The 23777-nt window shown below is 40.0% G+C and overlaps 1 protein-coding gene and 1 long non-coding RNA gene across 3 annotated transcripts in view; both read right to left on the bottom strand.

The window, feature by feature from the left end:
* LOC101690468 overlaps positions 1 to 23777 on the bottom strand; it is a 300273-nt gene that overhangs the window by 147934 nt on the left and 128562 nt on the right. The gene's annotated exons all lie outside the window — the stretch shown is intronic.
* LOC123387352 (cytochrome c oxidase subunit 7B, mitochondrial-like) lies at positions 5735 to 12097 on the bottom strand. Its single transcript, XM_045064783.1, has one exon. It carries the CDS (start codon positions 9075 to 9077, stop codon positions 8835 to 8837), a length of 243 nt encoding a protein of 80 aa, XP_044920718.1. The 5' UTR covers positions 9078 to 12097; the 3' UTR covers positions 5735 to 8834.

The following is a 23777-nucleotide window of genomic DNA, read 5'->3' as shown; positions in this document are numbered from 1 at the left end:
TGTATTTGCTGGGAATTGCTTAAGGCTTAAACACCAGGGACTTGAAACAAACTGTTCTTATCACCTTTTTCCAAACAGAGATTTAAATTTACAATGAAAGTGCCAGCACCAGCTGCACTTGAAGAAAGCACCACATGTCTCCATCAGCCCCAAGAAAATGGAATGGAGCCCAGTTCAAGCTGGAGGTGTCGTCGTGCTCTAGCCAGCTGGGTGACACCAAGCTGGTGTAAGTGATGAGGTGCTAATTAAAGGGGATGAACAGTCTTATTGTAGGCACCTGCCAGCGGCCTCCGCGGACTCAGCCAGAGCCTTGGGCATCCCGCCGGGCCTGCCGCGCCACGGGAACCACGCGTGAATTTCGGCATTTTTCTTACGGCACCTCACCTTTCATTATTTTACCCCACTATGGTTTTCGTTGGAGACGATGACTCCTCTCGCCCCTCCCCCTATTTATCTACTCTCCTGAGTAACAACGATCACGTGATCCGAAGTGTTAAGCACAGACCCTTGCTGCCAGCAGAGAGTAAAACAATAAAAACTAGATTAAAGTCTTGAAAAAGCACAAACAAACAAATGAAACCCCAAACTACATAAAATGCAGATATACTGCACCTGGGGGGGTGGGGGCAGGAATCATACCCAAACACACAAGGAATGTTCTCTTCAATTTCCCAGCAGTTTCAGAGTTGTTCCATTCACCCCGCTTGGCCCTCTTCCTGTTGAAACCACACAGCGTGGCGATGCTGCAACCAGAGCTACGTTATAGGGCAGGAGCATTTAGAAATACTTGCAGCAGCCTGTGGAAGCTGCTTTTCAAAGACAGAGAGCATGACATAAACTAAAGCAGCTGAACCACTGAAATAAGAAAGGAAAAAAATCACTTTTTTTCCTATTTAAAATGATTAAGATTGTTGAGTCCACAGTACATTGATTATCCAATATTCACTGTATCTATTAAATGTTCATGGGCATCTGTTTAGTTTTTCATGTGACTAGTAAGCAGACTATTGAATCTATTATCCAAAGGAGGGAGGAAACATTATTTTATAGTGAATTTTAGGAGTGAGTGTGATCTAAAGTTATTCTCTGTCCCAAACACTTTCCCCCCCCATAGTGCTAAATCTGGAGCCATTATTTTGCCTACAAACTTTTTTCTCTGTGTTGTAATACCACTTTTAAAGAAGTTCTTTGATAAATTGGTTGAAGTCCTTATTCATGTAGTTTCTGTTCATTGTTCCAGTTCTGCCCTCTGTAGAAACAGAGTAAACCCACCTCTCCTCATACACGTTTCCTTCAGGGTCACACAATGTTATTGTGCCTCAAGATAGTAATTGTTGGTAGGGATTCTGACACTACAACCTAATAATCACCTAGTATTTTCTCACGCAAGTTCCTTACCCAACTAGTGCCTCCATCTCCCCATCTGTAAAATGGTTATCATAATCCCTCTCAGAGGGTTGTCATGCCTCTTCTATGATACATCACAAGTAAACCTTAGCAAAATGCACAGTGGGTATTGAGTATCGGTTCAAGAGTAGTTCACCAGGAATGGTCAACCAATCAAGAGAACAAAGGAAAAGCAGGTCTGTGAACACAAAAGATATATTTGATTTTGGACAAGTTGAACTGAAGTATGTACGGACAACCATGGATCTTTCTAGTGGGCAGCTGGAACACAACATCAACATTTAGGTGGTCTGGACTAAGCAGGTAGACTTGAGTATTCGTGAGATAAAAATATGGTTTAATTCATGGTTGTCATGAACATATAGTGTCTGAAATGAGGATGGAATCTAAGAAAATACTTATAGTCAGAACAGGAGGGGCCAGATGAGGAGCTTGAGAAAGACACAAGGTGACTACAGGCAAACATATGGTCTTGTACATTAAAGTAACACAATGTTATCTGAAAGCAAGTGTAATGAAAGATATTTAATGATGTGCTGCAAACTGGACACTTAGCAATTCTTTATGTAAGAATTTTGTGAGATTCCAGTGGAATGAAATGAAATCCATTATAAGGAATTAAGAGGTCCTAGAAGATGAAAAAGGGAAGGTAGCTGAGCATACTATTCTTTCATTAAATTTGCTTAGTTAGAGAAGAAGGAAGGCTCTTGGCATGACAAGAGGGAGCACAGGTGGAGGTTTTCACTTTGGAGAAGAGAAAGGGCATTGTTTTCCCTGCTAAATGCAATTCATCTTTTTCTCCTCTTTTTGAGCACTGAAAGAATATTTGCCTTATAGCTAGATTCATAGTACTTTTTGTACTTCCATAATTCATTCTTCCTTCCTTCCTTCCTCTCTCTCTCTCCTCCCATCCCTGCTTCTCTCTCTCCCTCTTTTTTTATTCCTTTCCTCCTGCCTCCCTTTCTCTCTTTCTCTCTCTCTCTTTCTTTCTTTCTTTCTTTCAGTGGCCCATCTATTCAAGCTTTCTCAGTACTTTAAAGTATAATGATGGAGACCTCAGAGATGTGAACTCGTCTGAAACCGTCACGTGATTTTATTCTCCTCCTTTTTTCTTCCTCTTCTTCTCCTTCTCCTCCTTCATCTTTTTTTTTTTTTTTAATGTTCTTTCCAAACCATAGATTTGTTTTAATTTAAATGTCTAGGAGGAAGAGTTTTCTTTTTTCAATGGAAAAAGTAAATTTGGAACTAGTTCTTAGGGTTCTTTGATATTGGTGGTGAGTCTGGAAGTACATGGATTTTGTGACCCAACTCCCCCTTCCTGCACTGTGATCAAGACTCTCTTTTCTACACAGCTTGGAATAGCCTTTTTTTTTTTTTTTTTAAAGATTTTATTTATTTATTTGACAGACAGAGATCACAAGTAGGCAGAGAGGCAGGCAGAGGGAGCGGAAGGGAAGCAGGCCCCCTGCTGGGCAGAGAGCCTGATGCGGGACTCGATCCCAGGACCCTGAGATCATGACCTGAGCCGAAGGCAGCGGCTTAACCCACTGAGCCACCCAGGCGCCCACAGCTTATAATAGCCTTAAAAATTTTCAAAACAACTGGCTCCAGGAAAGTCACTCTGAGTCTAAGTCGATGCTTGAGTTGACAACAATTTGATATCCTTATAGCTGGCTCCTTTTCTATTTGATCTCCTTGCTCCCATCTTTATCCCTGTACTGTTGTCCTTGTCTTCTGTACTACTCTGCCCAACTCCTCTCATAGATTATCCTTTCCAGTGTGACAGCTCCCTCTCATTTTTCTCCTTAAGAAAGACGAAATCATTTCTGAAATTATTAAAGATTACAACATTCTTTTCCCACCGTCTATGAGGACAGCAATTGGACTAAAATTGGTCAAATTTTTATTTCAAGAAATAGAAAAATAGAGAATCCTAATTCTCTTTCATAAAATACTTTAAAATATGCATAAATGCTTTTAAAATCTTTGGAGAAAGATCTCATCTATATAGCTTAAAGGCAAGTTGTGGCCTTTGAACAAAGTTGTCGGGCAAGGAAGAAAGGGAAAGCGATATCAGGACATGGACCAAAGTCATGGAAACTGTGATGGTCAACCTGAGCTTGAGGTAGGGGCTGACTGTGCACACGTATTTTTAGCTAAGTACCCACACCCAGGTAAAACAATCGTCACCATTTTTGGTATACTTTGAGATATAATAGCTGTGAATAGAATATGAGTATATTTTTATGCCCATAAATATATTTTTCAAAACTGTTCAGGCACAAACTTTTTTCAACTAGAAGTTTAGAGTTTTATCATACCCTTATTGACTTTGAAGTACAAAAACTGATGTCCATGAGTTCCAGAAAACGGACGAAATAGAGCACTAAAGTCTTAGAAACCTAAGAGCCCAGCACGCTGATGCTGATTGCTTTAAGGCCCTGGTCCTCAGGGCAGCAATCACATACTATCTAACAAGGTGCTTTGTTAGAGAAGGTTAGGAAGCGTGCAGGTGGCAGCATCTATCTTCGTCAAAGTTACAATCTTTCTCACTGTTCCTTGAATCTACATAAAATAATGATGAAAAGTGTTCATCATACTCAAAACTCAATCTCAAACAAAATGACCAGTAATTGAAAAAACAAAGGTAATTGGCCATGAATGATAGAAGAAATTTCACAAGGGATCTTACTGACTGAAAGAAGTTCAATAACTCTAAAACACTGGAAATATTTTAAGCACCACCAGCCTTAATGTGAGAGTATTGGTAAGGAAAATTTACAAGAGTTCTTGATAGAGCATCATGCAGTGATTTGACTATTCTCTGTAAATTCTGAAATGGACTGCACTTGCTGAACTGACCAGCAATCCCTCCCCTTATCCACCAGCAACTTCATGCCCATTAAATGACACAGGTATTGCTTCTTAGCCCAAGTGTTGAGTTTATTGAATGTGCAAAACTCTATAAGTACAAAAGGAAGCATTTTCTCTCCAATTTATTCATCCATTCAACCCATATTTATTGCATATCTACTATGTGACCAGATACTATTTTAGGTCTCTTAGGTTAAGCAAATGAAAATAAAACAGAACAGACACAGTAACCCTGCCTTCTTGGAGCTTAAATTCTAATGGGGAGACAGATAAGAAATATAATAGGTCTTTTACTGCTTCAGAACTCAGACATATTCCATAGGTTTTTTTGCTTTTACATGAATTAGACATGTCACTTTCAGCTATTAAAAAGTACAGTACTGTGCAAGCCAAAATGTTTCTTTCACATCCAATTCAGAACTCCTTTCTCTTCCCTAACTCAAGTCTGCCCACACCAGGACCTCTACTAGGGACAGGAAACCTAGCCTCTTCCTTCTACCTCTTCGTTTTCCCTTCTCCCATCACTAATTGAGCTTCTGAATTCCTTCAACTGTAAGAAGACTGGGTGGTTTTTCTTTTCTTTCTTTCTTTCTTTTTTTTTTTCCAAGATTTTATTTATTTATTGACAGAGAGAGGCAGAGAGGCAGGCAAAGAGAGAAATGTGGAAGCAGGCTCCCTGCTGAGCAGAGAGCCTGATGTGGGGCTCGATCCCCGGACCCTGAGATCATGACCTGAGCCGAAGGCAGAGGCTCAACCCACTGAGCCACCCAGGTGCCCCCTGGGTGGTTTTTCTAAGAGACCTCTTACCACCTTCAGTTCCAGGTACCAGGAGAAAGAGTGGCTTAAACATTTCAGCACCCTAGAGTGAGGAGTTGGTCTCCTCTTCAGATCTACATCTTGATTGGAACAAATGGATCTGTTTTGAAGTTCCTTGCTTGACTTGAAGTGGGGAGAAAGTCCAGCCCTTGCTCCATGGAAGGAAGATGCCACGATGTCACTCCTGATGACAGGCCTTAACTTTTCCTTTTCAAAGCATTTTTCACTTTTCCTAATTAGTTTTATGATGTTAAGGTGGAGGTGAGTGATGGTAAAAGCTAAAAGGTGACAGAATCATTTTTGTTATCTGTTAGAAAGGCCTTCCTGGGTGGTGTCATGCGTTGGTGCCCGGTGGAAATACAGGGTCAACAACCATTACAGAGCTCGTCCCGTGTCCCAGTCCTGCAACGTGGTTAACACTTAGTCCTTGGAAGAGGAGATATGATACACACCTCTAGGTTACCCATGAGGAAACAGACCACGAGAGGTTAAATTGCTTGCTGAAGGCACAAGTGCAATCAGGGTTTGAAACAAATCTATCCCCTTCCCAAATCCAAACTCAGTGCAAACCACTTACATAATTTTAAATCTTTTGGTAGCCATAGTGAAAAAGCCAAAAGAAAGAAATGAGGTGAAGTTTACTAAAACATTTTATTTATCCACAGAAATCCAAAATTGTATTTTAATGCATAACTAATAAAAATATTAATGAGATCATTCATATTCTTTCTTCTATCCACATCTTTGAACGCTGGTATGTATTTTATACCTACAGCACATCTCAGTTCAACTAGTCACATTCCAAGTGCTCCATAGGTTCATGTACCTAGTACCTACAATGGTGGACAAGGGGCTAGTCCCTCCCTTGAAAGCAGGGTATCACTTTTTATTCTTGCCTTTTAGACCTCAGGCAAAACTCTGGGGCACTGAGGTCAATTGAACATTCTGAACCAACACAAATCTTTCCTGCCTACCACTCCGCTCCCTCCGTCACTCCCTGTATGTTCCACATCCACATATCCTCCTCCTCTACTCTCCCTGTGTCTGCTCTGCTTACTGTGATCCATCACATAACAGGCACTGGGCTCCTCATTGTTAAGAGGATTTTCATAAAATGGTTGGGAAATTAATGAGTGGTCTCAGGTGGAACCTCTTGACCTCACTTTCCTCCCTCTCTCCCTACTGTTTTTACTCTTTCTTCCTTTGTATAATATTTAATACGTTAAGTTATAATCTTACATAAAATATTACCAACTTGCAGTGTAGATGGGGAAAGACAGGCAAGGAAAAATAGAAACTTCCTAATATTGTCCTAAAATATCATTTCCTGTCTTAAAATGTTATTACAATACAATTTTGCTTAAGGTTGGGGGTTAGCAATGTTGGATACTACTAGGATACACAATACAAAATATTGAGACTAAAGATCAGGCTCAAAATCTGTCTTAGGTTAGTAGATCTCCAAGTTTTTTGTTAGCCTTTTTTTCCCCCTAAAATGAGCAGATATGGTACATGACAGATTGAAAGAAAAAACACAAAAATTTGGGACTGAGGGAAAAAGCATACATCTAATAATGTTCCCAGATAAAGATAATATGATTTCTTTTCTTCTTTGTTTATCTGATTTTCATTTTTTATTTGTTTTGAGATCTTTTTCTAATTTACATATAAGTCAGGACACTCTAATGTCAAAGGAAAGGAGATTTGAATTACATTTCTCTACATCAGTAAGAGGTTTCAAAAAATAATAGTTATTTAGTATGTTCAGAAAAAAGTTGTTGACTCTAATTTGAGGGTTAAAGATTGAAGAGTAAATACTCAAGCCTTCCAAAGCTCAGTTTTGACAGGAATTTAAATGATCTTTAGCCAAATAGCAAAATAGCCAACATCCCAAAGGAAATGGTTGTAGAAATACATTAGTATTTCTTCCTCAGAATTACTATTGTAACTATGAAAAGTTAAGACGTTACCTTTAAAATGCAATATAAAATGTAGGTCTTATCCAGTTATGAATAATAAAGATCTCATTGTCTTTCTGCAAGTAAAGTACCTGGAGAAAATCCAATTAGGGCAATTATATTCTGCCTATATACATTTTTCTTAGCAATTTAAATTTGATTCAGGCTTAAAACTCTTTCTATTCAGCAACTATTTATGACTGGATGAGGCAAAGCATTTCATTTGTTGGTGGAGTGATTTCCATAAATATGACAGCAAAATGTTCTGAAACACTTCGATATTAACATATCTTGCAAAAGAAATACATTACTTAATCATTAAATAGGATACTAATGAGTCTTTATTAAACTTCCCAGATAAACATTGTATTGACATCTAGTGGCTATAGAGGCTGATAACAGATAGACTATTTTGAAAGCGTATGGAGTATTAATATTTTCCATTTAAAATGTTCTTAAGTGAAAAATGGGCAAAGTATACCTAATACTGAACAATGCTGAAGTATGGGTAAGAAAGTATAAAATTTCTTTGTGTTGATATGTTAAAAGCCAGGGATGGATCTGGGATGGTCTGAAAAAGAATCCTATCACAGCTGTTCAAGAAATATAGGAAAAACACCTAGATACTTGGTAATAGGTGTCATAAGGTACATCAACAATAACAGGTCAACAACCATTACAGGAGCTCCTCCCATGCCCCAGTCCTGCAACGTGGTTAACAGATCTTTTCTCACTTAGCTCTCGGAAGAGGAGATATGATATACACCTCTAGGTTACCAATGAGGAAACAGACCACGAGAGGTTAAATTGCTTGCTGAAGGCACAAGTGCAATCCGGATTTGAAACAAATCTATCCCCTTCCCAAGTCCAAACTCAGAGAAGCCATGCTGTGATTAATACCCAACTCTACATGCTAATGACATCCTTTAAAATGAACAAGTTAAAAATAATCATATTCATCGTTCGAACTCACTTAAAAAACAAAACAAAACAAAAAAACCAACAAAACAAAAGAAAACAAAAAAAAAGCACCCTGTGATTTTGTGACAACCGAATCTTGCCTATTGATTCTTGAGCCATTATTATTCTGGGGTGTTACTTTGAGCTTGTTTCTACCTCCGGGATTGACATTCATAATCATTTGACTCATGTGCATTGAATAACTTCGAAATGCCATGCATCCAGAAAGAAGATAGGGTTCTCCTCACTGGTATAGATTCTTGGACTTTAAAAAAAAAAAAAAAAAAAAAAGTTGTTTCTTTTCCTCTGAAAGAAGACTTCTTTGAAAAACTATCATAGAAAAGTATCATGGCAAGAAGTAAATTTACAGGAGGGAGTTAAGAAGTACGAGGTGGTGGCGACCTGCTAAATGAGAGTGTAGAACTTGAAAGAGGGTAATGGAGACATGAAAGGGAAGAAGGAGCCCAGGAAGAAGCTGAGTATAGCATCGGATGAGAGGGAAATGGTGGGCGGCAGTGGTGGGGGACAGAAACGGGGTAGTGATGGATTTTACAAAACTCAGCTCTTATGGGAAACAGGCCCTTAGGTGGAAGGCAAAAAGGTACCCCTGCCTTCTACAGTTTTTCAAATAATGTATAATTTGCATAATCTGACAAAGACTAGAACACAGACTTAGATGTACACACATATATATTTTAAGGTTCCGAATGTACTTTATTTCTTCAATCATGCCCTATTTTAAAGGGTGCACAGTGCTTCTAGTTGAAATCAATTCTGAATTGGTTTTCAAATAATTTAGTGTTATACCAGCTGGGCTGATTACTGGTCTCTCCATTCCTTTGGGGTGCCTCTGCTAACAGGGGACAGGTTCCATTCTATTCCAATGTGTGTTGCTGTATATGCACATACAGCAGCACAGAAAGTGGCTCCATAAGTGAATACAGCATTACCATATTTGTCATGGAAATCAGGTGTCCGCTTCTGGCTGCTCTGCCTTGCCATTGTTTGCTGAATGCTTTGAAGTTGGAGATGACTTAGAGCATTTTTGGCCATGGGAAACATCCTGAAGACAGAACAGTGTGACTCTAGCGGCTGGGTTGCTACAGCTTCGGGTCAAGTCCCCTCGTCCAGACATAGATGTATATAACTCTCCGTTCAATGTAGCCCTTCCTGCCCCTTTGGGTGATCCCAGCTCAATGTCGGCTGTGTGAATCTGGATGAAATGTGTTGAGGAAAGGAAGAACAGGGGTGAGGAACAATTGCATTTCTAAGGCTTACAGTAGCTCTAGGAAATCTAGAGAGGCTCTTGGTCATTTCTGTCGTGGAACAGTCCTCTGTATGCCTCCATTTGGTATACAAGCATTTAGGAAGTATTTCTATCAATTCCCAAAGCAGACACTCCTCCAGATCTAAAATTCTGAGGTTAACTTGGAACCGAAGGAGGCTCTGGGAAAGAGAATAGGGAGACAAATTGGATAGGATGTGTTTAAGAAACACACGGGTAAGGTGTTCATAATGAGCAAGGGAAATGACAAGAAGTCTGACAGTAGTGTTTTGTGCAAGAAAACAATGAGCATTTGGGATGAGACAGAAAACTACAGTCTGGAACAGAGATGTTCACTCTAATGAGCCAAAAAAATCACTAAGAGTCTTGACTTTGTTCTTGGGTGAAGATTGAAGAAAGGAGTAGAGCCTGCCTGTGGGTTTTCGGATAACGAGAAAGAAATGGGTAACACTGCTAAGGAAACCTTTTCATGCTTAATCTGGCAATGAGGTACCAAAGATAGCTAAAGATAGGAAATTGGATAAGGACTGGAAACTCAGAGGATTACAGCTGATCTGTAGTAGTTTGGGGATGAAAGAGTATAAAGGGAAAATGAGAAAGAAATCGAGAGCAGACGAGAGGCTGTAAGCGGGTTTGCCGGAAGCAGGGAGCACTGTGCTGTGATCCTTCTCAGAAGACAGCAGATCAAGGAGCTGTGTGCCTGAAATCAACAGCAAGATGGAAAAGCATTTTTTTTTAAAAACTATGTGTGAGAGAGGACATCGGCATCTCTTCAGACCAATTCAGAGAAAACTGAGGCAGAAAAGCCTTGTCAGCTGTTTGCCAAATTTGGCTGCACGTTAGAATCTGCTGGAGAGCTTCGAGAAGTCTCCTGATGCTTACGTGGAGCCCCACGCCAAGAAATCAGAGTGTGTAGGGTAGGAGTCATGCCTCTACAGTTTTTAAAGATCAGCAGGTGATTCCAATTTGCAGCAAAGTGTGAAAACCACTTATTAACAGAGCATGCCTTGAACTTTTGGAGGGAAACTGAAGAGCAGATGGTGAGTGAGTTGATTAAAAAAGAATGACCAAAATCATCTCATGATATGGACGTCTGCATTATGCATGATCCACGCAAATCCTAACACTAGCCATTCATGGGGTTGTGCTTGTTTTCCTGACCTCTCACTTCTACCGAGGTTCCCTGACAGTTTATTTTTGTTATCGTGATGCATTGGATTTTCTCTTCCTATCTCAGGATATTAACATACTGAGCACACAAATTACAGAACTTTGTATGTCAATTGAAAAATGAAAAATGCTAGGTTGATGAAAACTTGGCATAAATTAGTCACAACATATTCAAAAAATGCAGCTTGAATGCTGAGCTGCGCACAGGATATGCATAAAAATCTGATGCAGTGATTATCTCGTGCACGGGGTATTGGATTTATGTGGTCGTCCTTTAAATAGTAACAACTTGCAAGGAAGTGGAAATGCTTCTATCCGAATTTGTGAGGTGATTCCAAGTCACACAGTTTGCTCCGATTTGGTTTTGTTTTTTTAGAAACATAAGTTTGTGTGCATTTTTGTCAGAGAACACTTCTTTTCCCACGAGAAGTCAACCCTTAGCAAAACATCCTGAAAAATGATGGTGTGCATCTTACTTTTCTTCTTTGATTAGGCTTGCTTAATTCTGTAGTATCTGCCTTTGCTTTGATGCCAAACAAGATTAAATTTTCAAGTGTAGTATGCTAAATTTATAATGTGAATTTAAAACAAAATTACTTATAAGAAACCAACATCAGCATCTAGGGACAAGGCTGAGCTATTAGCATAATTTACACCAGTAAAGATATTCTACCCTAATTATTTGTGGCCAATTATCAATTACTGGTCAATGCTAGAATCATTCACTGTAATTATTTCCCTGAGGAATCCTCCCTGGATATAATGGAGAGCTTCATCACTTTTCTTTTCTTAGCAAAACAGTTTTTGTTTTTTTCCTACAAGATTTTTCATGTATGAGAAAACCAAATCTAAACCTTTGCTACTGTGAATGTCTCTAAGATTTTAGATTTTGGGTCTTAAATATCCACAGCAAAAAACTAAATGTATCTGTGGCTGACATAAGACATTTCTAGAAAGAATGCCTAAAATATAATATTGCTATTTCATTTTCTCCTTTTTATTAATTTCAGTTCTGAATTCATCTTCTCCTTTTTATTAATTTCAGTTCTGAATTTTTTTTGAAATTGAACAGATTGATTTATACTTCCTAAGTTAACATTTCAAACATTAATTCCTTTCCTTACATACAGGGTTTTTTTTTTTTTTTTTTTTTTCCTATTAAAATCAATTGCAAAGCCTGCAAACACTAACCTTACATTTGAATTCCTAATGACTCCTCCTATTGTCTCATTTCTGTTTGAACCTGTCAATCAATGGTGAAAAGTGCTAATCACTCCCAGAAACCCCAATCTTGCTCACAAAAGTACCAGTCACTGAAAAATAATACCGATTGGTCATGGATGGGCAGGAAATCTCACTAGGGATCTAACTGCACAATGGAGTTTATTAAGTCCATTTTGCTCAAATCCAGCTCTCCCTGCATGCAAGGGTTTGGAACTTTAATTTCAAAGTCAGCTAAAACCAGCAAAGGTAACTTATATTCATTAGCCTAGCTCTGACTGAAGCACTAGGAAACCTCTTGGTTAGAGCTTCTGGCCCTTGATAAGAGCAGAAGCATTTATTTTTACTCCTTATTTCTTCCACTCTTTATTTTTTAAGGTTGTATTTATTTATTTGACAGAGGGAGACATGGGGAGAGAGGGAACACAAGCAGGGAGAGTGGGCAAGGGAGAAGCAGGCTGCCCACTGAGCAGGGAGCCGGATGCGGGACTCGATCCCAGAAACCTGGGATCATGAACCGAGCCGAAGGCAGACGCTTAATGACTGAGCCACCCAGGTGCCCCCTCTCCTTTTTAGAGAGGGGGAAAGAGTCTCAGTTGGATGTTAGTTGTTTTTAAATTCTTAATTGGTCCACGTTCTTATTCAGCTGCTTATTATTTTGACATCTTGTTCTTTGGAGTGACTAGACATCCACAAGAAGGATATTTCCCATTAATTCTCCCTGTGCAGCAGTGTTCTCTCAAAGCCACGGCCACATTTATTACTAAAAAGCAGTTATGATGTGTACATACAGCATGGGCCATAAAGTATTGCAGCCTCGGGTCACAGAGAGGGATGAAGTTTCGGCAGGCTTATTGTCCACATTATGCAGAACACCAACTTTCTTTCAGCCTCTCTCTCTCCCTCTTTTTTTTTTTTTTTTTTTTTTTTTAACTGCAGCTTATTTGCTTTCTGTGAGGTGGCAGCTGCAGGGGGCTGGTGTGAAGAAAGAAGAGGAAGACGGTAGTATCATTAAAGAATAAACAGTAATTACCTTGTAGAAATCTCTAGAGTGATTGATTACCTCTCCGGCTTATAAGAATAGGCCTGGGAATATACAATAATTGATTTCTATTACTTATGTGTGTTTTCCTTTTAACTTTCCGAAGAAGCAACGTACTTTAATTGACTTTAATTCCAGATTACGTATTTTTATGACATCTTCTGGAGTTTGCTAGGGAGGAATACAGTTGCTAGCCCCCTGAGCCGTATTACCCATTGGAAGCCGGCAGAGACGTGTGTGTGCCCATGTGCATGCGTGTGCGCTCTCGCATGTCGTATGTCATCCCACATCTTGTGCTCATCACTGGGTTGCTCCTGTCTTTTCAAGTAGGTACTCATTTAGGTTTAGATGGGCTCAGAGGAATTTCAAGGTTTATCAAGATTTCAAAGTGAGCAGTGGTTTTAGCCAGGCCCCAAATGATGAAATTATTTATTTATTTATTTGAAATAAATAAATAAACTTATTTATTTCAAATAAATAAATAAATACAATGGGAACAAGATTGCCCCGAAGCAAGCCTGCCCTATGTTGTGGGACAGTCCCTTGAGCAGGGTGAAGCTGGGTGACATCAGACCTTAAATTGTGCCATTCCTATTGTGATGACACAGGTCTAGCCATGTCCCTGTGAAATTGCAGGGCACCATCGACTTATATTTTGACATTGTGAAGATCAGACATGTTTTGGAATAACTGTATGCCTTTTACTGGCTGGAAAATTGAGGCATAGTTTGCTATATAATGCATCTAGAAGAAAAGGAATCAAATGACACCAGACCTTGCATTGGACAACACTGACAGCAGCTCGGACTAGATAAAATTTTGAGACTAGACTAAGTAGAGAGAACGTTATTCTCTGAAGCATCGTGTATCCTGGCTTCCTAGGGAATTAAATTACTTTTGGTTTCTCTGACAATTAACACATTCTTTATACACTATATATTCATATTTTACATATATACCTATGTATACATACCATATATATATACATACCGCATATATACATACCATTATATATATGTGCGTGTGTATATCTATATGACCTTTCACAACAAGTAATGAATATGGGTTAACTGACTTTTCTCCTCCTTTTTAAAAACAATTGTTCCCTTTTCATATTTTTTATTCCATTGCTTAGCCCTGTGTCTGGCATATTTTAAGGAACTGAAAATGTGTGTTGTGAGTTTCTGATTCCTGAAGGACTGATTACATCATTTGGGCAGATGCTGAGATGTCCATTTTTTCTTTGTTTGGACAAAAGCAATTAGGATAATATTTATTCTTTGGTATATACACAAAGCAATGTTACAAAATAACAGAAGATAGCAGAAGTAAACAATGCCTTCAATACTTCTCTAATTTCACCAGTGCCAAAGAGCAGCAGATGTTGGTTTGGGCATGCAAAACTCGCTAGGAGCTAGGACGTCAATATCTGGGGGGACTAAAGAAGTTTTTGAGTTCTTCATATTCTTGTGAACTAGGATTCCATTAATGAAAAATCTACTGGATTAGCAAGAATCATGGTAGCAGTTAGCATCTGCAGCTTAAAAATTTAGGATTTTTTAGAATGAATTTTTCCCTCCTTCTAAACATGGACCCAAACTGATTATTTTAGCGGAACGGGTATACAAAATAGGAGTTCATGTTTGTTATCCTGCTTACACAGTGCCTTATAGAAATAAACTCAGCTGCCAATTATCCAAACTATAATTCTGATATCTAACTTACACATTTCCCTAAAAATAGTATGGGAGCATTTTCCAAATTCGAACGTAAAGACTCTGGCTCAGGAAATTCTCAGTGAGTCGACACTGCCCGGTAGCTCTCTGTCAAAATAATGATTGCTTTTATGTTGTGTAAAATATTTGTAACTCCAGGAAGTCAGATCGTAGAATTTGAAGCTGTCACCCTAATAGTGAACGGTTTCACAAACAATACGGTGGACCTAAACAATGCCGCTGAAATATGTAGCCACAGACATCGGGGTATCACTTGGACAAAGCCACCAATAGCGTGAGTGACACTTGACGGTGGAACACTGGGCCACTGGTACTTAATGGTCTCAAGCTTTGTCAAGTATTCCTTTTTCTTTCCTTTTATTTTCTCTCCCTGGTGGCTATTTGTTATTCTCCAAAGACTACAGACTTCCCTTCCCCTGGACCTTTTTGAACTCTGCTGTCTTTGAACATCATGGATATTGCAAAAGAAACTATTTACTAGGCAGTAATTATATGCCACCCCTCGTGTAAAGGTAAATGATAATGAGGTATGTGCGAATAATAGGCAGCTCTGTCAAAGGGAAAAAGAGCGGCTTTTAAACGTAGAGCCATACAAAATGCCTTATAGACTTGTTCTGGAGTAACTGTATCAATTAAGCAGGCTAAAAGCTCTAACTCAGATGGGCACTGCACACAGCTTGTCTACTAGTGTTTTATTATCAAGTCCATTATGATGAGTTCTTGTCCTAGACAAAGGGAGAACAGAAAAAGAATTCAGGCTGACAAATTAGACTTGAAATCAGTTTCATTTACATAACGACTGGAAGTTCATTAATAACAGAGTTTTAATTATTCATGCTCTTGTTTCACTAGATACAGCAGTTTTCCCCCTGCTGTACGGGATGTCTGGATTAGCTAAAATGAACCTTAGCAAACTGATAGGCTGCCCAGATACTCAGATGCTTTTCTATTTTCACACCACTAGAGATGGGGGTGGGGGTGGGGCAGGACAGAGTGTGTGTACAAATTGGGGCTGCGTAATGAGGGGAGTGGGGGGAGAAGAGGAAGGCACTGAATAGAGAAAAAAGAAAGCTGGCTAGCAGGTTTGCGGAAAAGAAAGAGAAAGGAAAAAAATGCAATTGTTGTATAAATGTGTTCTTGATGGGAGCTTCCACCTGAGATGATAACACTTTAAATATCAATCAGTTTAAGATTTCCTGATGGGGATTACTACCAATATGATTTTGTGTGTGTGTGTGTGTGTGTGTGTGTGTGTGTGTTTAGGAGCACGCATGGGTGCAATTCTTTTCCTTTGGATATGGGAGCACTAATAGGGTTTATTTAGGTATGTTTGCATTCAAAAGAGAGAGAGAGAGTGAAAGAAGAAAAGAAAAAAAAAACTTTTTTCCCCAATTCCACAATATCAGGACAAATCCGAGAAACAGATTTAAAGTGGGCTTCAATACAAAGTTCTTTAATGAGAGCATTAGTGATATTTTCATTCCTGCTAGTAATAAATATTGACACGAAGGACACTTTCCCGCAAAGAATTTAAACTGTTTTCACACACATCAATCTCCTGCTACAGTCTCCGTGCCACCTTGTGAAGTAGCTCGGGGCTGATTGGACAGAGGATTATTGCATTTCTGGTTCATTTGCTGGCTGTATATTTTACGGGCTAATTTAGGTAACTATCTCACAAAAGGAGAATCCATGACAAATAAAAACAAGGCTCCGCTCTTCCCAACACCCACCTTGGCTCGGCGAGGTGGGGAACGAAGCTGGAGGAGAACCTCTGGTCATTTTGAAATCGCACAACAGCTGCTGGTTGAAGCTCCCAGGGCTGTGTTTGGAACAACTTTGTAATAAAAGTTCTTAGTTTGGGGAACCATGGTTACTAACACATTGAAGAAAAAAAAAATTAGTAAAGAGAAATGACATTTAACAGGAGTGAACCGAGTGCCAAGCACTTTGTGTTCTCCTGCTTGATTGAACCTACACAAAAATTTTATATTCATTTTACCGAGGACAAAATCAAGCCTCAGAGAGATCAACAGTGCAGCTAGTGAAGGAGCAGGTAAGAAATCAGTCTATGTTTGTCCACACCAACTCTCCCCCTGCTACATCCTCATCCTGGAGACAATGATTACTAATATTTTTATACAAAGTTGACACAATTTTTTTGTTTTTGTACCTTAATTTTCTTTGCCCTCCCACCACGTAATGATTTTCTACAGAATAAATAGAAGAGTCTGGTTTTTTTTGAGATCTTGACTAACCAGAAAGTCATAAAATCAAATATTTAAACAGTTAATCCAGGAGCAAGGTGCTAATATGAACAAGGCCTATTTCTAGTAACAGAATAATTGAGTAAGAATTAGACAGACTACTCTACCTGATAACTTTAAGTCAAATGCCACATTTGTAGATCACACAGGGAAAAAATTAATCACCAAGAGCTGCCACCTCTCATTACTTGAAGTTTGCTTCTAAGTGGGCATTTTGTCCACATACTGTGAAGGGCAGCCACGGACTAATAAAGACAACATTCTCTTGCTTGCTTGCTCCTCTCCCCTTTCCTTCCTCCTTCCCTCTCTCTCTTTCTCCATTCCTTTCTCTCTCTTCCTCTTCTGTACCTCTTCCTCTTCCTCCTCCTCCCCTTTTCCTTCCTCTTCCGTTCTTCGGCAAGGCTATGCTCTGAAGAATTCACACTTACGGGCTAGTTTTATTTATTCCTTTTCTTGGGCATGTCCACCTTCCCCCCACCCTGTTTTGGCCTGTTTTATAAAGGTATCTATCTTTCCATCAGAGATTTTGAATGGTTAATTAGCTTCAGAGTGATCAGAAGTTCTCAACTCATTTACAGTATTTCACTTTTTTCTCTCTCCGAAGTATAGAGATATTAAGGTACAAAGAGGGTACATGGCAAGACTCAGGAGAAAAACAACAACAACAAGTGTTTGAAAAGATAAAACAAGGTCCTTCACTGGAGAGCAACCCCAAGCAACACACTAGATTTCCGAGTAAAATACAATAAATCGGCAGATAGCAATATGCAAGCATCAGAATCCGGGCGGGTGGCTGGGACTTTATTGACTCCAGGGACACCCAAAATGGCACATTCACAAAAGTTGCCTTGGCAATCTGAGAATTAAGCTAAGGATACTCTTCTTCTAAATCTTTGACCAAGACTGCTACAAAAATCGGATGGTTTTGGAAAAGATGATGAAAACCAACCTTTTAAAAAGCCGAAACAGCTAATTTTTCAAAAACGCCTTCACTGCGCAATGGGTGGTGTGTCTGTTCGGCTTTACACTCATATTTCTTCCGATTTTCTGGGCCCTTTGACTCCTTTAGAAATGTAGAAATATTGCCAAAGGACAAGGGAAACAATGGAAGGCTGTGTGGGAAGAGGAGGAGACGGGATAAACATCTGGATTGCGTTTGATCCGATGGCTCTCTCCCGGTTAGGTGGCCGCTGCCCTGGGCGAGCGGGAGGGGGCTGCCTGTGCTCGTATTTGATTTCCAGGTGCAAGTATTCACTCATCTAAATCCTGACCATATGCTGCCATACATCTGCGGAAGTACTGCTGTTGCTTCTTGAACTGGACATAAAACGTACACCTGACTGAGGCGTGCAAGATAGATGGTCCCGAAGCCTCAAAAGCTCCAGCATTTTCCCAGGGAAGACTGAAGCCATGGAAGTGTATCGAATAGCTTGTGTCTTGATGGGTCTTTTGCCTGGTTAGTATGGCGTTCAGAGGCAAGTTGCAGGACCCAGGAGAGAAAATGTCTCGAGCCCCACCTTGGACCATTTTGTTCATCATTTACAAAGTGAAAGGAGTGATTTTTTTTAAGCTTTTATTTATTTATTTGACAGACCGAGATCACAAGTAGGCAGAGAGGCAGGCAGAGAGAGAGAAGGAGGAAGCAGGCTCCCTGCTGAGCAGAGAGCCTGATGCGGGGCTCAATCCCAGGACCCTGAAATCATGATCTGAGCCGAAGGCAGAGTTTTTGTCTTTTTTTGTTTGTTTTCTTTTTTAGATTTTATCTATTTATTTATTTGACAGATCAGAAGTAGGCAGAGAGGCAGACAGAAAGAGAGAGCGGGGAAGCAGGCTCCCTGCTGAGCAGAGAGCCCGATGCGGGGCTCAATCCCAGGACCCTGAAATCATGATCTGAGCCGAAGGCAGAGTTTTTGTCTTTTTTTGTTTGTTTTCTTTTTTAGATTTTATCTATTTATTTATTTGACAGATCAGAAGTAGGCAGAGAGGCAGACAGAAAGAGAGAGCGGGGGAAGCAGGCTCCCTGCTGAGCAGAGAGCCGGATGCGGGGCCCAATCCCAGGACCCTGAGATCATGACCTGAGCCGAAGGCAGAGGTTTTAACCCACTGAGCCACCCAGGCGCCCCGAAAGGAGTGATTCTTCAATCCCCTAAGGGAAATCCACCCTGTGTAGGGGGAGACATGTTGAAGACAGCAATCCCACTGCCCAAGATACAGTTTAGGGGGAAGAGTAAATTCTGGAGGTCTACTGTGCAACCCTGTGCCTCTTGTTGTATTATACACATAAAGATATGTCAAGAAGCCAGATGTCATGTTAAATGTTCTTACTGCAATAAATGAACCCAACGAGACCAAACCATTCACTAATTGTTGGCCAACTGCAATCTTGCAGGACATGGCTGTTTGCCAAACAGAACCGAAAGTTTATACGGGATGGTTAGTGATTGTGTGATTTTGGAAGACATTGGTTTACATATCTGATTCATAGTTTTCTCATCTTTAAAATAAAGGCAATACTAGTTCTCATATTGGGTCTTTGTTAGAATTCAATATAATGCAAGTAAAAGCATCATGGTTGCTTAAAAGGTGGCAGTTATTGTTACTATGGGACTAAAAGTTAGGAAGCCAGTTTCGTCCATCGGGCATTCAATTTATAATTTGAAGTTCCATCAATTCCACGGTGGCAAATTGAAAGGCATGTGCGGAATGCTTTCAGGCCTAGGGTCAATAATAATCGCAAAGGTGGCTCCCATTGTGGAATGATACAGGGCCTCCATTTGGAGACTGTAACCAGTACTGAGCTGTGATCAGAAGAAGAAAGCCCTTAAAAGGAAACACTTTGAAAGTGTCAAAACTTTTTTATTTCACCTCTGGGCCATTTTATATATAAGCCCAATATTTTTTTAAAAATTCACATGGCTGGAAATCTCTGTTAAGTCTGTTTTGTAAGGTTTTTTAAAATTATTTTTTATGTTTATTACAAGGGAATGAAATAAACAGGAAGAATTACAAATATATTTTTGTCAGAGATATTTTACTGTATTCCAATCTTTTGATTGTTGGTCAAGAATCAAATACTGTTAACAGTATTATTGTATTAATAAACAAAAACTTAATTCCCTGACAACGGTAAGGAATAATACTATTAAAAAAAAAACTTTCAGAAAAAGCTGGTTAATATTGAATGTCTTTTTTTTTCTAGTGTATTAAAAGTAGAGACCTATGTTTTCCTTCTGTAATATTTTGATGTTTTTAAGAATAGAGAATGGAAAATTACTGTTTGTATTCCATATTAACTTACTATTGAGTAAAAGCATTTTTTTTTTTTCTGTATCAAAGACTTAAAGACCTTGAATTTTTGTTACACTGAAGGAAAAAAAAAAAAAGGTAAGGCGTAAGAAAAAAAGAAATTATCCTTACTGCATTTTGCAGCTTATGAGTTTGGTAGAATTCTTGTTCCCTTTCTTGTATCAATCCTTTCTTATGATAGATGGAAAATGAATTTAGCGTCACACTGGGGGATTCCTTGGATTGTTATTTAAAACATCCAAAGGATGGGGCACCTGGGTGACTCAGCTGGATAAGCGTCTGACTCGTGATTTCAGCTCAGGTCATGATCTCAGCCCCATGTCCTGCTCTACACTCAGCAGGGGTCTGCTTGAGATTCCCTCTCCCTCTCCCTCTGCCCCTCCCCTAGGTCTTGCAAGCCCCATGCACATACTCTCTCCCTAAACAAATCTTTTTTTTTTTTTTTAAATTTATATGAGAGAGAGAGAGCATGAGAGAGAGTATGAGTGGGAGAAGGAGAGGGAGAGGCAGACATTCCACTGAGTATGGAGCCCAAGGCAGGGCTCCATCCCGGCACCCTGGGATCATAACCTAAGCCAAAAGCAGACACTTAACTGACTGAGCCACCCACAAACACCCTAAATAAATCTTTTATTTATTTTTTTTTTTAGAATTTATTTACTTATTTGACAGACAGTAGGCAGAGAGACAGGCCGGGGCAGGGCGGGAAGCAGGCTCCCCACCGAACAGAGAGCCCAATGTGGGACTCGATCCCAGGACCCAGGGATCATGACCTGAGCTGAAGGCAGAGGCTTTAACCCACCGAGCCACCCAGCTGCCCCTAAATAAATCTTTAAAAAATAAAATAATGAAAGGATAAATAAAGTGTGAGTCAAACTTACAGTTCTGTGCACTGGGTTTCGGTTCAAGTAATAATGTACTAAGGGCACGAGGAAGGGAGGAAGGAGCGGAGGCAGGGAAGTGACGTGGGGAAAAGCAGGGGTAACAGAAAAAATAGTGATGGCAAAGAAGGAAAGGAGAAGAAGGGAGCAAAAAGGAAGAAAATAAAAGGCAAAAGAAGGAGGCAGCAAGTGGGATAAATTCTTTGGGAAACTATAAAATTAGGAACTATTTTGTGGGAAGGCAACTTGAAAGAGAGATACACAACAATGAAATAAAAACATCCATAAAGAAGCCGCCTGAAAATGTTCCTTATTTGGGAAAGGGGTGCTATGCAAGTGCCAACTGAGTTTCCTCAACAAATGAGTGTTTATGGACCAGGGACATGACTAAACTCTGTGAGGCAAACAACCTACACAACATGAATAATGATTGGAAAAGGAAAATAATTTGTATCATACAAACATTTGCTATTTCTTTATGGGTCATGTCCTAGTGATGAGGGAGCAGGAGGCTGGCTGAGGACAGAGCAAGAGCTGGCGCCTTGCACCCCCTCTTCACCCGCTCCCCTCCATATGTGTGGCATTCCTCAGGCACCCCTGACCACCATAAAACGATAAATAGTTCACTTGCAGGGATCGCAATCCTGCAGAACAGGAATCTCCCTTGCTCTACAGATGTCCTAGAGACCTAAACAGGGAGGTTACCTTATCAATAGCACAAATTTCCAGAGGCAAGTAACTCTCGGTTCCTGAAGCCCTAATGTCTCCCTCCCACCATAAACTGGAGGAGGCTGAGGTAGAAGGGAATGTAAATGACAGCAGGATCATAACACCCCACCAAGAATCTCCCAACTAGCTTGATGTTAGTGCCTGACCTAAAGACGACATTGATCAGGCCATAAGGGCAAGGCCTCCCCCCGGCACCTTGTAGGCCCTCCTTAACATGTGAAAACTCTGTTGAAACCTCCCACTCCTTCCCCTCCCCTTCCCCAACCGCAAGGTATATAACATGCCGACCCTCACAACCCGGGGCAGCAGCTCTTCCTGCCCACGGGTCCTGTCCCCGTGCTTTAATAAACCACCATTTTGCACCAACAACGTCTTAAGAATTCTTTCTTTAGTCGTCGGCTCCGAACCTCCTCACCCCACTGAACCTGACTTAGGTTCTGGGACTTCATCACTAGGTAGTTACTTGAAATCCATGCTTACATTGCAAACGTAATACTTTGAAGATAATCTCGGCAATAAGTTCGACCAGTACGTCGACACTGAAATCAATTGCTTAGACCCTTCTATATTTACTCTTTTGTTTATGAGATTTTTACAGCTCATTCTGAAAATGAGAAACTTTGAAATTTGTGACTGTAATATCTGGTGGTTTAAAAGTTATTTGAATTCAAGGTTCAAGTACCTGAGTGCTACACACCAAAAACACACCATGACTTTAGGAAAATCTCACGATGGCCTGCATTCTTGATTCGTCCCTTTTCCTTCCCAGCCCTTCTAAAGCCTTGACTCAAATTTCAAAAGTCTTAAAAATTCTATTCTTCAGTGTTGGATGCTACATCCCTAGTGCTGAAATTATGTATACACATACGTTTAGTTCTTTCTTCTAAACTTCATCAAAAAAGAAGAATATATACAATTTTTTTGAATTGATCTCTTTTCCACCTGCTCTTAAAGGACTTCTCCAATTCCCACGCAAAGGATAAAACACCACCACATGGGTTCTTCTTTAATCATTTTCTAATAAGTAACATGCCTTTGAGGTGCCTGGATGAGGTCCCTCCTAATCCGCATCCGATGCACTGTCACTTTTAATTCTCAAGAGAAGGAACTTGTAACTTTCACCCCTTTTTCAGGGAGACAGCGAGTGTCACACAACACAGTGTTGGATGTGGAATAGAATTTAGGTGTGGCCAATTGCAAAGCCATATCTTTATATATTCTGCCTTCTAGTCTTTTATCACATATGTCTCAGTCTGCTTCCATCTTCCGCCCCTTGACTTCTGAAGCTAAGGTTCTCTAGGGCAGCTATCAGGTTCTCCTCAGCTGTGCTTCGATATAGGGATGGGCATGGAAGGAGGTTCATAAAAAATTTTTGGCAAGAATACAGTAAACCCCGTTCCAGCTTTATAATCAAGCTACCCTTAAGCTTTGCAGAAAGCTCCTACATCTTCTCAGTCTCTTGTTACCTCAAACAGATCTGCATGCTCTACGCACAGGGTTCGAGAAGGAAGTTAAGAGTATGATATATACCTGGTCATATACGGGGACTCCAGACTAACAGACCCAGTCCTAAATTTCTTGTTTAAACTCATTTACACAAACAGGATATTCACTCTAGGTTTCTGCAGAGAAAGCCCTTCTATTGGTAAACTGGGAAATTCTCAAATCCCAGAGGCACAAGTACTTCAGAATCATGGCGACTTTTCTGCTACAGAAACGTATGAGCAAACCTGGCTCTACGGAGGGAAAGGGAAAGCAAAAAGCATTCTGATGATGAGGGCCCCAGATGAAGGGAGTGCTCTTAATTTCGGAGTGTTTGTGAAGTGACATTCCCAAGTCTGTAGTCCATTTATTATGGCTCTGTTCTGGCAGGCTTTCACCAGGTGTTTTTCAACGAAGCACTAAACTTCCCCTCGTTGACTCCAAAAGGAAACCTTCAGGTAGGTTTAATGCAGAAGATTAAGACTGCATTAAGATTAAGTCTGAAATGTTCTGCTACCAATTAGCCCTCTAGTATTTCTGTAAGCCTTGAATTTTTGATGCGATCAATGACACCAGTGGAGCCATCTTCTGTGGAGTGGTTATTAAAGATATAAAAATCAATACAAAGATGATACTTAGAAAT

This window comes from Mustela putorius, unplaced genomic scaffold (genome assembly GCF_011764305.1).
Source record: "Mustela putorius furo isolate JIRA1106 unplaced genomic scaffold, ASM1176430v1.1 tig00003853_pilon_pilon_pilon, whole genome shotgun sequence".
NCBI classification, from domain to species: domain Eukaryota; kingdom Metazoa; phylum Chordata; class Mammalia; order Carnivora; family Mustelidae; genus Mustela; species Mustela putorius.
The sequence above is the reverse complement of the archived record's forward strand: the minus strand, read 5'-3'. Positions and strand labels throughout refer to the sequence as shown.

Bases quoted from the DNA above. Each gene is read 5' to 3' on its own strand.
- LOC123387352 (XM_045064783.1), bottom strand. From the start codon at position 9,077: ATGTTTCCCATGGCCAAAAATGCTCTAAGTCATCTCCAACTTCAAAGC.